The following is a 12,244-nucleotide window of genomic DNA, read 5'->3' as shown; positions in this document are numbered from 1 at the left end:
CAAAAATGCTGTATTTTGTTCCAGCACCAAGCAATGATAATTTTTGTATTGATAGAAATTCAATCAAACACAGACTGTCATCACACCATATACCTGACTGATATAAACAATAAATGAATACAGATACGTACAATCTATTCTTTTTTGTAGTGTATTCGACTACGGAAGGCATTAACATTATCTGCCACTCGTAATCTCTATCCCCACTACCCCCCCCCCCATTTAAAAAGCGAAAGTTGAAAAGAAGTCACCTGACAAAAATATAGCCTAAATTTAAAAGTGGAAATTGAGAATTTAACACATAACGATATTAGCGACACTTTGGCTTGCTGTCGACTTTTCGAATTTCGCGTTCTGAAGGGGCGAAAATTTGAAATAACAAATGCTTCCATACTTCTATTTAGTCATCGAATACGCAAACATTTTTTAATATGACTTACATCCATATTTGTATGAATGAATCTGGTGTAACTTTAATTCTTCTACCATTTCAGTTTTTTTAAAAGAACAATGAAGAGGAAGAACTATGTTATTTTGATGATGCTTCTAATCATTTTGTCCATATACATGGCTACCATTAAAATGATAAAGACTCGAATAATTCACTCTTCAACAGTTTCATCCCATTTTCTGGTCGACACGGAAGTTTGTCGTATCCCCAATGTGGATCCATTCGATTCGTCCATTAAATTTTTGGTAAAGGACAAGAACTTCATCAAATGTAGGGGTGTGACGTCACTGACCTTTCAAGAAGGTCAAAGGTTAAGGTTAAACGTGGATGTGATAAATACTAAATATCGGGGACAGTTTTCTTATTGTGAATATCATGGTATAAACCGTGGCAACAAGAATGACAATAAATACCAATATACACAGAATGGTACGATATTTAATAGGGATATTGTGGTTACTGAACAGTTTATACGTGTTAAATGTTATGATAAATCACACATTGTTATATATTCTAATTACCACGCCTTTATCTTACCACAACTAATCAGGCTTCAGCAATTAAAGACTCGCTTTACTAAGCACCAGGAAGAGAAAAAACCGCGGGAAACCTTGAACGTTGTTATGATTGGTGTCGATTCTGTTTCGAGATTAAATCATGTTAGAAATATGCCTACAACACGTGACTACCTATTACGTCATCTTGATGCTATAGAATTACAAGGTTACAACAAAGTAGCTGATAATACTTTTGTTAATATCGTTCCCATGACAACCGGACGTTTGGTGGAAGAGTTACCGTGGAATGAACAGAAAAGTGGAGAACCTTTTGATCCATATAATTTCATCTGGAAGAATTTTTCTTCTAGTGGCTATTTTACTTTGTATGCTGAAGACGACCCCCGGCTTGGCATCTTTAATTATATTAAGCGTGGATTTCGCGTTCCACCAGCCGATCACTATTATCGTCCATTTGCTCTGGCCCTAGAGGGGGATAACTCTGTATGGACGTCGGATCATCATTGTGTTGGTGACCGATTTGAAACTGACATGATTCTTAATTACACTAAAGATCTCATGAAATTGTATCACAGAGTCCCATATTTTGGTTTCAACTTCCTAAGCCGATTAACTCACGATTCAATATCGAACACGGCCTCAGCTGATACTCCCTACTCAAACATGTTCAGGGATATTGACAATCAGGGCCTACTTAACAACACCGTGTTGATATTTTTCAGTGATCATGGAATGAGATTTGGAGAGATCCGAGAAACATACATCGGTAAATTAGAAGAACGACTGCCGATGATGTTTTTAGTTTTTCCAAAATGGTTTTATAAAAAATATCCCCAAATAACACAAAATTTAAAAATAAACCGAAATCGATTGACGACACCATTTGATATTTACGAAACTTTAAAGGATATTTTGTATTTTACTGGTGACGTCAAAGGTGACGTGGATGTTGAACAAAGGGGGATAAGTCTATTTGAAGAAATTCCTGTATCTAGATCATGTGACCATGCTGGTATATTACCACATTGGTGTACTTGTATGTCGCAACAAGAATTATCTAACAATGATCAGTTTTATAATATGAGCGTCAATTATTTAATAACATATATAAATCAACAATTCGTGTTAAATAACGTTACAGACATGTGTTGGCCATTAAAATTAGGACGTACGAAATCGGTCCACGTCATACAAAATAACGATAAACTTTTGAAGTACAAACAAAGTCTGAATGACGTCATAAACAGAACTGTGTCATTTAATGCCAAACGTGTGCTTTCAACATATATTTTTCAGGTAGCAGTATCACTGATGCCCGGATCAGGAGAATTTGAAGCATCGGTCCGGTACGACGAAACAACTGGAAACTTCACAATGGCGGGGGATATTAGCCGAATAAACAAATATGGACATGATTCAGATTGTGTCCATGGGAGTTTGCTTCATAAATTATGTTTCTGTAAATAATATTGAAATCATATGAAAATGTTGGCTCCATAAATTGTTCTAATTGACAAAAAACTATATATTGAAATATTGAAAACAATAACGGAGTATATATTTTTAGTTGTACCGGAAATTGCTCCCAAAGCTCTACTTCTTGTTGTTTGTTGTCGTTCTGATTGTTGTTTGTTTGTTGCTTTTGTTTAAAAATCCTAATGCTCCGGCAATTTATGTACGATCGACATGACACTTGGCTTGTATCTTCATTGGTCAACTGCGCATCGCCTGCCCTTCTTCGTTTTTTGATATGGGGATATGGGGTTCTGTGTATGCCATTAGCAGCACGTTACAGTTTCGCTGACAGTTTAAAATATTAATGAGTGGCCCTTTGCACAATGTATGGCGTATGCCCGTCTTCATTCGCTCAGTCGGGTCTGAACAGTAGGACATTAAACCCCATTGCATTTCATTTTCTTTTGTCTGCGATATCAAGCACGGTCGTTGCTCTTTCAATCTTGTTAAAACACAGATCCTATAATATTTTGTTTCGTTTTTATAGTTCAAAATTTCGTTTTACTTGTCTTTACTACACTTGGATCTGGAAGAGTTGTTATTTAACTCGTGTTCTGAATGGTGTCAGGGATAAGCCAATGAAACGGTCTGTTACGGCGAGCTTTAGGCGTGTTTTTCACGGAACTGTGGGTAATCCACTAGTAACATCAATGCTGATTGGTTAATCAAATGTCTGACGTCATAGGGTCATAAGTCGGTCTTTTGACCCCTGACGTGACGTATCGCTATAACTTGTCAGATCTTCATGTAGTGTAGGCCACCCATGGTGGAAGCGGACGTTAAACTTTAAGGAACGAACGAAAGGTCAAGCCACTGCTCGCGGAGCAAAATACCATTCATACCACACTGCATGACGTATATCATGCGTTTAAACCCAGTGGATTGAGAAAAGTAAATGTCAGACTCCATTTCATTTTATGGGGAGCTTTGTTGGGTTTTGTTAGAAATAGATTCGACTAGAAATGGTTTTTTTTTTTGTGAAGTTTGTATTTGTGATAATCATGTCTAGGGATTTGCGACTTGTCAATTCATGCACCCATTTTCATTAGATTATCTGCTATGTTTTATTTATGTGGCGGAATTCAGGGCGAGTCGTTTAAACAACAGATGAAATATAAACACAGCGGTGTTGTCTGACCACTACAACAAATGTTTGGTTGAAGTTTGGGTATTTATCGGGAATTTATTCGTTTAGTTGATAAATAGATAGAAATTATTTGCATAGTTTTGTTAGTATAATGAAAGGTTACAGGTTATATCTATTCGTTATATATTCCATTAGAACAGTAAATATACTACACCCCACCACCCTTCCCCGAATTTAGTCGTTTTTATACGTCCACATTTTTATGTGGACGTATATTGTCGTCGCCCCAGTTCGTCCGTCCGTCCACAATTTGTTTGTGGACACTCTACAGGTCACAATATTTATCCGATTTCAACGAAACTTGAAATATAGCTTTATCTCCCTGAGATCTCTGTTCCTGTCGATATTGGCACGTATCGGGCCATAACTTCATGGATTATGGACCCTGATTGTACGAAAAATCGCATTTTTAGCTTGTGGACACTCTAAAGGTCACAATTTTGATCCGATATTGATGAAACTTGAAATGCATGTTTATAACCCAAAGATCTTGGTTTCTTTCGATATTCGCGCACATCGGATTGTAACTTCTTGAATTATGGCCCCTCATTGTACGAAAAATCTCGGTTTTGGCTTGTGTTCCCTCCAGAGGTCACAATTTTTATCCAATTTAAAAAAAAGTTTTACTATATCACCGTTACACCCTAATGAAGGTTGAGTTCAAATTTCGTGAAAATCGGACCAAAACTGACGGACAAAATGGTCACCGCTTGTATGCGAATAGTGTAAAAATATGGTATATCAAGGTTGTGGACCCTGTAGAGGTCACAATTTTAATCCAATTTTGATGAAACTTGAAATGCATGTTTATAACCCAAAGATCTTGGTTCTTTTTGATATTTGTGCATATCGAATCTTAACCCAATCTTTGGCGAGATATCAAATTTGTTTGATTTTTTAATATAATGTCTAAAGTGGCACGAAATTGAAGTTTTGGTAGTTTAAATTCGGTTAAATTTTAAAAATCTGTTAATTTGGGTCATTTCAAAGGCTGTCCCAAAAATGGGACGCTGCCCACAAGAGGGTACATGTTTTAATAAAAATATAAACAATAGCAGTGGAAATTATAATGACGGTTTAACAAAGAAACAACTAGTTTTTATTTAGATCAGGAAATTTATTTCATTTCTAATTATATTTGTATAAAATATCAAGCGTTAAATAATGTAAAATCCCATGTAGGCTAAAGTCCCATTTTGCTGTTTTTACTAAATCTCTTTAACCGGCGTTAAAAAATTACAGGTGACGGAAAATTCTTCTGGTTTATCCAGACATATTCTCCTACTTAATTTATTCTGGGGGTTGAATAAAAATATCGGCACCATTTAAGTCGTCCTCGTCATCCAATATCCGATCCAAGGCTTCATTTACACTCAGTAACCTATAAAAAATAAACAAAGTCACTTTTTAAAAATTCATGTAAAATTATACAAAACACTATCGGTGCTGTAAAATTGAAAAATATCACTATTCGGAACTTAGTATGTACAAAATGGCAAATGTGAAAAACATGCCCTTTAATGGGCAGCGTCCCAAAAATGGGACGGACTTTATTCAGCTCACTAAAAGTAATGTATTTTGATTATTCTTGGACAAAGTCATATTTGAGAACCTAGAACACATAAACTTTAATATGATCGTAAAATTTTTCCGAAATATATATTGTAAAAGGATTACTGACCTTTGACCTTTTTGACTTTCGCATTTTGCAGGCTGTGTCATTACGGACGCCATCTTGGAAGGGGAGGTAACTCCATGTGACTTTTTTCTAGTCAATGTCAATTAGGCTCTTTATGTATTATACTAATATTGTTACTTAAATAATATCTTGATTTTCTTTGTTTTAATTTTGATTTGTCGGGTCGTTCCAAAAGAGGGACGCTGCCCTTGAATGGGTTAACCCATTATGGCCCCTGATTGTACGAAAAATCACATTTTTTTTAGCTTGTGGTCCCTCTGGAGGTCACAATTCTTATCCAATTTAAAAAACCGTTTCAATATATCACCGTTACACCGTAATAAAGGTTGAGTTCGAATTTCGTGAAAATCGGACCAAAATTGACGGACAAAATGGCTGCCACTTGTACGCGAATTGTGTAAAAATATGGTATATCAAGGTTGTGGACACTGTAGAGGTCCAAATCAAAACCCTTTCATAAAGTTGATATAAAAAATGGGCAATATTTGCATTTACTGTCATATATTTTTTCAGTGGGACGTATCAGTCCCGTCAGGCAGATTGTACACCCAGGGACTCTGAAGTGCCAATGCGTTTTTTTCCAAATTTATGTGACTTTTCACAAAAACTTAAATCTCCTTAAAATCGTCTTAAACTCAAATTCCATCCTAACTTAAGATAGACGCGTTTCACAAAACGATTTTAAGCATACTAGGTAAAATCCACTAAAATAATATTGTAAGTTAAAATTGTATCTTAACTTACAACAGTGGCGTTTCACAAAACTATTTTAGGGACAATTTTAACTAAAATCTATTGTAACTTAGGACAGCCGTCACCCTCTCCTAACTTAAAATCACGACATTAACAAACATTAATTAGAGCTACGCTGTGAGATCTATTGCGACATATAGATATATTTGGAATAATGATAATATTGCCAATTCCCCGGGTTATATAATTTAAACATACTATCATTCACAAAAATAATTTTCATTCAATTTCTTTTCATTGCATGGGAAATATAATCAATCAGATGACGCCCCAAATTAAAACCCCAAGAACAAAAATCCAATCAAAACCCCAGTAAACAAAACTCTTTGTTGCTATTTTATATATTACCATATGATTCAAGTATAAATAAATTATTATGCTATTTTCAAATAATTAATAGACCAAACAAATAACCCTAAAAAAATCTAAAGCCACTTCATATCTAATGTCTATAAAAAAATATCTTTGTAGGCCTACAATTGTTTAAAATGAGAGAGAGAGAGAGGGGGGGGGGAGGGAGATGGGGTTTAACGTCCGCTAGACACACACTAGGGCATTTCGACACTTAACACATTGTTCAATTTTATTTGAATAATTCGCTTGCGCGTAGGGGTCTTTAGTAGTGGGAGGAAACGGAGAAAACCCACGAGGTTGGACGGCCGACCTTACTCCCTGTCACGTACAACCGGGGAATCGAAACCCCGTTAGTCCTGTAATACTAGATACGCCATATGCAAATTATTAATTATGATTTTGGGGTTATGATGATTTAAATAGGAGCCAAGGGTATTTTATATTGTGAAAAAAATCATTTTAATTTAGTAAGATAGATAGGTATTATCCAATAAGGAGCGTGGCACTTTGACATTTTCAAATTATTATTGAAAGGGTCCATGGGACTGACATTTCAAATCTAGGCATCGGAACATTAGTTATTTCGTGTATTAGTTTAAAAGTTCTTAAATACTTTTAAAATTCGACAATACTTTAGTCTAGATTAATCGTTTGAGTCAGAAATATTACATGTTTGTGACAATTTCTCAATAGTTTCTGTTATCCAAAATACAACAAAACTACGAAATTCAAGCCATTTAGTTTATCGATACGCATTATTTCCATTGAAGCCTGAAGTAAATACAATGCCAAGGTCACGAAAGCGACATGCAAGTTCAAGGCCAAACAACTGATACATATCAAAACAAATAACAGGCAATAAACTTATTTTTTTCATCTCTCTACGACTGTCTGACCATGTGCAGGCATTGCTACAACGTATGAAACTCTCCTCATTGGTATTGTAACTGTTATTTCAACCTGCCAACAGTTTTCAGTTACGAAGCGTTTATGCTTACACCCTAAGTGCCCTCGTCGGAATTGTGAACTGCGCGGGCGCAGCCAATTTTAACTAAAATCTATTAAAATTGCATTTCAAGTTAAAATCGATCTTCGTGAAACGCTAAAATTTAAAATTTCATTTTGATTTTAGTTAAAATCTATTTTAGTGATTTTAGTGTAAGTTTTTGTGAAGCAGGGTCTTGGTGACTAACGAACAACAAACTAGCTCGTTGTTCCTTATTCGCGAACTTAACGTCGTTATTCAATGGTCTGAATACATCGACAATAGGCAATACAAGAGTCAGAACAAATTGGCAATAAGTTATATAAGGGTTTGACCAAATCACAAGTAGAATCTCGAAAGCCTTACATCGAGGTGTATAGAAATGATATAAGGTTTAGCGTCCTACTGTTCTGTTTCGACTGGGCGAACGTGCCTACTACCCCATGCAGTGTGCCATGAGGAAATATATTTTGCCAGGACAGCGGCGCTACGTCCTACTCTTATATCGAATTCTGTCAAGGGTGTTTTTACGTGCGACTAGACAAAATCCTTGCCAGGCCCGCCGCCCTGCTGCACCACTATCAAGGTAAATCGCACCGGCATTTCCCAAGGAAATTTCTCGGCCAACATTAGCTTTTCAAAACATTTCTATCGCGCGGGGTAGCATCCCCCCCCCTCCCACACACACACACACACACACACACACACATACACACAAACACTCGGATCTTCTCGAAAGCAGTAATTTCAAAAGCTTTTAAAGGAATTTATTTTTTCAGGAAAAAAGGAGTATGCTCTTTAATGTATACTTATATATTAATCTGTTTTATAATGATTTATATTCAAGTATACATGTATATAGAAACCAGGGGTTGCCAGGCACGCTACGCCAACATTTTGCAAGAGATGGATAGGGTGCAACAGTGATACATTTAAACGTTTTTTAAAATCGGGTAAAAATTGTGACCTCTAGAGGGTCCACACGCTAAAAACGTGATTTTTGGTACAATCAGGGGCCATAATCCAGGACGTTACGGTCTGAAATGCATGAATATCGAAAGGGACTGAGATATTTGGGATATAAAGATATATTTTAAGTTTCATCAACATTGGATAACAATTGTGACTTCTAGAGGGTACACAACCCTGGTATTACATACTTTCACACTATTTGCATAAAAGGAGCGGCAATTTTGTCAGGCTGTTTCGTGCGATTTTCATGAAATTCGAACCTAATCGTCATTAGGATGGAACGGTTATACATTTAAACGTTTTTAAAACTCAGATAAAAATTGTGACCGCTAGAGTGTCCACAAGCTTAAAACGTGATTTTTCGTAGACTCTGGGGAGATAATCCAGGGAGTTACGGTTCGATATGCGCAAATATCGAAAGGAACCAAGATCTTTGGATTATAGTCATAGATGTAAAGTTTCATCAAAATAAATCGGATAAAAATTGTCACTCCTAGAGTATTACATACTCTTAAACTATTTGCTTACAAGGAGCGAACATTTTGTCCGGTAGTTAGGGTCAGATTTTTACGAAATTCGAACTCAAGCTTCAATAATGTGTAACGGTGATATATTTAAATGTTTTTTTTTTTTTTTTTTTTGTTTTTTTTAAACTGAATACAAATCGGGAATTCTAGTAAACATGTAATTTTTCGAACATTCAGGGGCCATAATCCAGGGAGTTATGTTCGGATATGCGCGAGTATCGACCTCTAGAGGGACCACAAGCTAAAAGTCGATTTTTTCGTAACATCAAGGGCCATAATGCAGGAAGTTACGATCCAGTATGCGCAAATACCGACAAAAACCAAGATCTTTGAGTTATAAACATGTATTTCAAGTTTCATCAAAATCGGATCAAAACTGTGAGCTTTAAGGGATCCACAACCTTAATATATCATAATTTACGCTATTTGCGTACGAGCGGCGGCCATTTTGTCCGGCACTTTTGGTCCGATTTTCACGAAATTAGTTCTCACCTATCATTATGGTGTAGCAGTAATATAATTGAACGGTTTTTTTTTAAAATCGGATAAAAATTGTGGCCTCTAGAGGGACCACAAGCTAAAAACGTAATTTTTTGTACAATCAGAGGCCATAATCCAAGAAGATACGGTCCAATATGCGCGTCGACAGGAGCCGAGATCTTTGGGCAATAAACATACATTTGAAGATTTATCAAAATCGGATCAACATTGTGACCTCTAGAGTGTCCACAAGCTAAAAACATGATTTTTCGTAGAATCTAAGGCCATAATCCGTGAAGTTACGGTCCGATACATGCCAATATCGAAAGGAAACTGTATTCGGACGGTCAGGGGCAACGACAATAGACGTCCACAAGAAAATGTGGGCGTATAAAAACATTTTTGCTATGCAATCTCCCTTGAATGAAGGAAGTGGAGAGTATACATAATCATGGGATTACTGGAAAACTATAAACACAGGTTATAGAAGCTATGCGTAGTCCCGAGTTTGCTCTTACAGGGTGTGATTTGATGATAATCAAAGTATTGGAAGTGATATCCTTTCAATGACCAAAAATGTAAATACATGTATATTAACATGTTACAAATCTTGAATATGTCATCTTTTTAATGAAAAACTGCAAACCATGAATCTACAGATAATATATACATGTATATAACTTATGTACATGGGGAAACAAATTAGTCCACGTTTTATAAAGTAACATGAAATGTTCTGCACAGACTGGGCTAATGAAGACAGTCATACGCAATGGGGTGTACTATGAGGGAAAGTGTACGCTAAGACCTACATTTATATTGAAGTCCAACTGACAACGATTCTTTTCCATCCACGCCAACGTGTAGACGGGACCTCCCTGTTTCGTCCAACCCGAACGACTAGACAATATCCTTGGAGAAACCTCGCTGACATGGGGAAACCCGCTGGAAAATCCTAGAGAACATTCTCAACCAATTCTACCGACTTACTGCCCCCCCCCCCCCAATTTCAAATGAAATTAAATATTGTTAATAGAATATAAAACAAGAGCATCGCTAAAGCTGCAACATACGTCCACATTCCTGCTTTGATTGATATGGTACTTTTTAAAATGAAGAGAATGAAATATGAAATGGATGTAATAGGCTAGACGTTGGGTTTGTTTTGCCAATTTTACAGACAAAATATTACCAAAAATGTGGGTGTGACACTGCCCCAGGGGGTCGGGGCATGCACCAAAATAAATAGTTGCTGTCTTTACGGTATAAGGAATAAATATGCCAAGTTCTAAAATGATCCATTCAGAATTGCAGTCTGTAGACGATAAATACAAAAATTGGGCGTGGTTCTGCCCCTGGGGTTGGATATGGAACAATATAAATAGATACCACCCTGTTATTGAAATGATTGATATGCTCAATTTGAACAAAATCTTTTAAGTATTGCAACCTGTGGAGTATTTACCGATAAAAACTAACAAAAAGGTGGGTGTGGCACCTGACAAAATATTACCAAAAATGTGGGTGTGACACTGTCCCTGTGGGTGGGGACATGCACCAAAATAAATAGCTGCTATCCTTACAGTATAAGGAATAAGTATACCAAGTTCTAAGATAACCCATTCAGAATTGTGGCCTTCGGGCGCTAAAGGCAAAAATTGGGCGTGGCACTGACCCTGGTGGTCAGCAAAATAAACAGTTGACGCCCTGAGGCTATAAGGAATACATATGCCAAGTACCAAGTTGATCCATTCAGAATTGCGGCCTGTAAACGATAAACACAAAAATTGAGCGTGGTTCTGTCCCTGGGGCTCGGGACATGCAGTTGTCCCAAGTTCAAAGACGACCCATTAAGAATCGTGGCATGTAGGGGTATGTAAAGTTTCAAAAGGATCTGTTAAGAATTGTGGCCTGTAGGCGAAACACAGGACACACAAACATAATGCAGGCATGGCTCGGTCCCAAACGACAAACAAACAAATACAAGAATGTGAACGCATAAAAATATTGCCAGTCGATGTAGTAACGCAGCATATTTTCAAGATAATTTAACCTTTCTCTGATTATAAAACATTCGTTAACTCAAGTCGTTCCAGAGGTCAATATTTGATACAATGTACAGCGTAAATGAGAATATTCACAAACTTTCCGTTAAATATCAATAAATCCCTCCTTACTTCAAATTGTAAAGATATAATATTCTGTTTATTGAGAAATTAACCTGTGCGGAGTTTATCATAATCTGGGTCACGCCGTTTAGCAGAAGGTGACCTATTTTTAACAGCATGTTGTGTCGCGAATAATGACTCTAGCGATGTAAGCAAGGTCTGTCTTATTTTCTCAAAAAAATGTTCCTTTACATTGTGCAGGCGTTCACAGGGACTGGCACGCGATCGTTTAGCAGTAAAAAGTTGCCCAGTAAAATTGACAGGGGTTCGAAAGTTTTTCAACAAGGATTCAACAGGGCGGTTCCGGAACGTACAGGGCGAGTGTAATAAGACCTACGTTCAGAGCTGAACTAAGAGCTACCCAGTCCGACCCTGGTTAAAATCTGTGATAGAACTTTCGAAATACACACCCACTTTCCCGATTGATTTGAAGAGTTATGTATTTAGTTCCTGGAATATCGCAAAAATGAAAAAAAAGAAAAAAGAAGAAGAATCCGCACCAAAATAATACTTTTTCACGCTGATGATCAAACAAAAGGCGGGGTTATCAGTATGAAACAGTTTAGTACGTTTCAATGCGCGGATTGCTCCTATTAATTATGAATACAGAGCCGAATTATGGTTGCGGCGGGGCTGTAATTCGAGTAAGGGGTCTTTCATCAAATTAATATCTAG

At 36.8% G+C, this 12,244-nt stretch overlaps 1 protein-coding gene across 1 annotated transcript; it reads left to right on the top strand.

Moving 5' to 3' along the window:
- Positions 1-979: 979 nt before the first annotated feature.
- Positions 980-2,507, top strand: LOC126830460 (uncharacterized). The gene has a single exon (XM_050560848.2). It carries the CDS (start codon positions 1,075-1,077, stop codon positions 2,434-2,436), a length of 1,362 nt encoding a protein of 453 aa, XP_050416805.2. The 5' UTR covers positions 980-1,074; the 3' UTR covers positions 2,437-2,507.
- The last annotated feature ends 9,737 nt before the right edge of the window (positions 2,508-12,244 follow it).

The sequence above is a fragment of the Patella vulgata genome, chromosome 8 (genome assembly GCF_932274485.2).
Source record: "Patella vulgata chromosome 8, xgPatVulg1.2, whole genome shotgun sequence".
Taxonomy (NCBI): domain Eukaryota; kingdom Metazoa; phylum Mollusca; class Gastropoda; family Patellidae; genus Patella; species Patella vulgata.
This window is presented reverse-complemented; position numbering and strand designations above follow the sequence as displayed.

What these genes read in the sequence shown, in the direction of transcription:
- LOC126830460 (XM_050560848.2), top strand. Translation starts at nt 1,075, where the DNA reads ATGATTGGTGTCGATTCTGTTTCGAGATTAAATCATGTTAGAAATATG.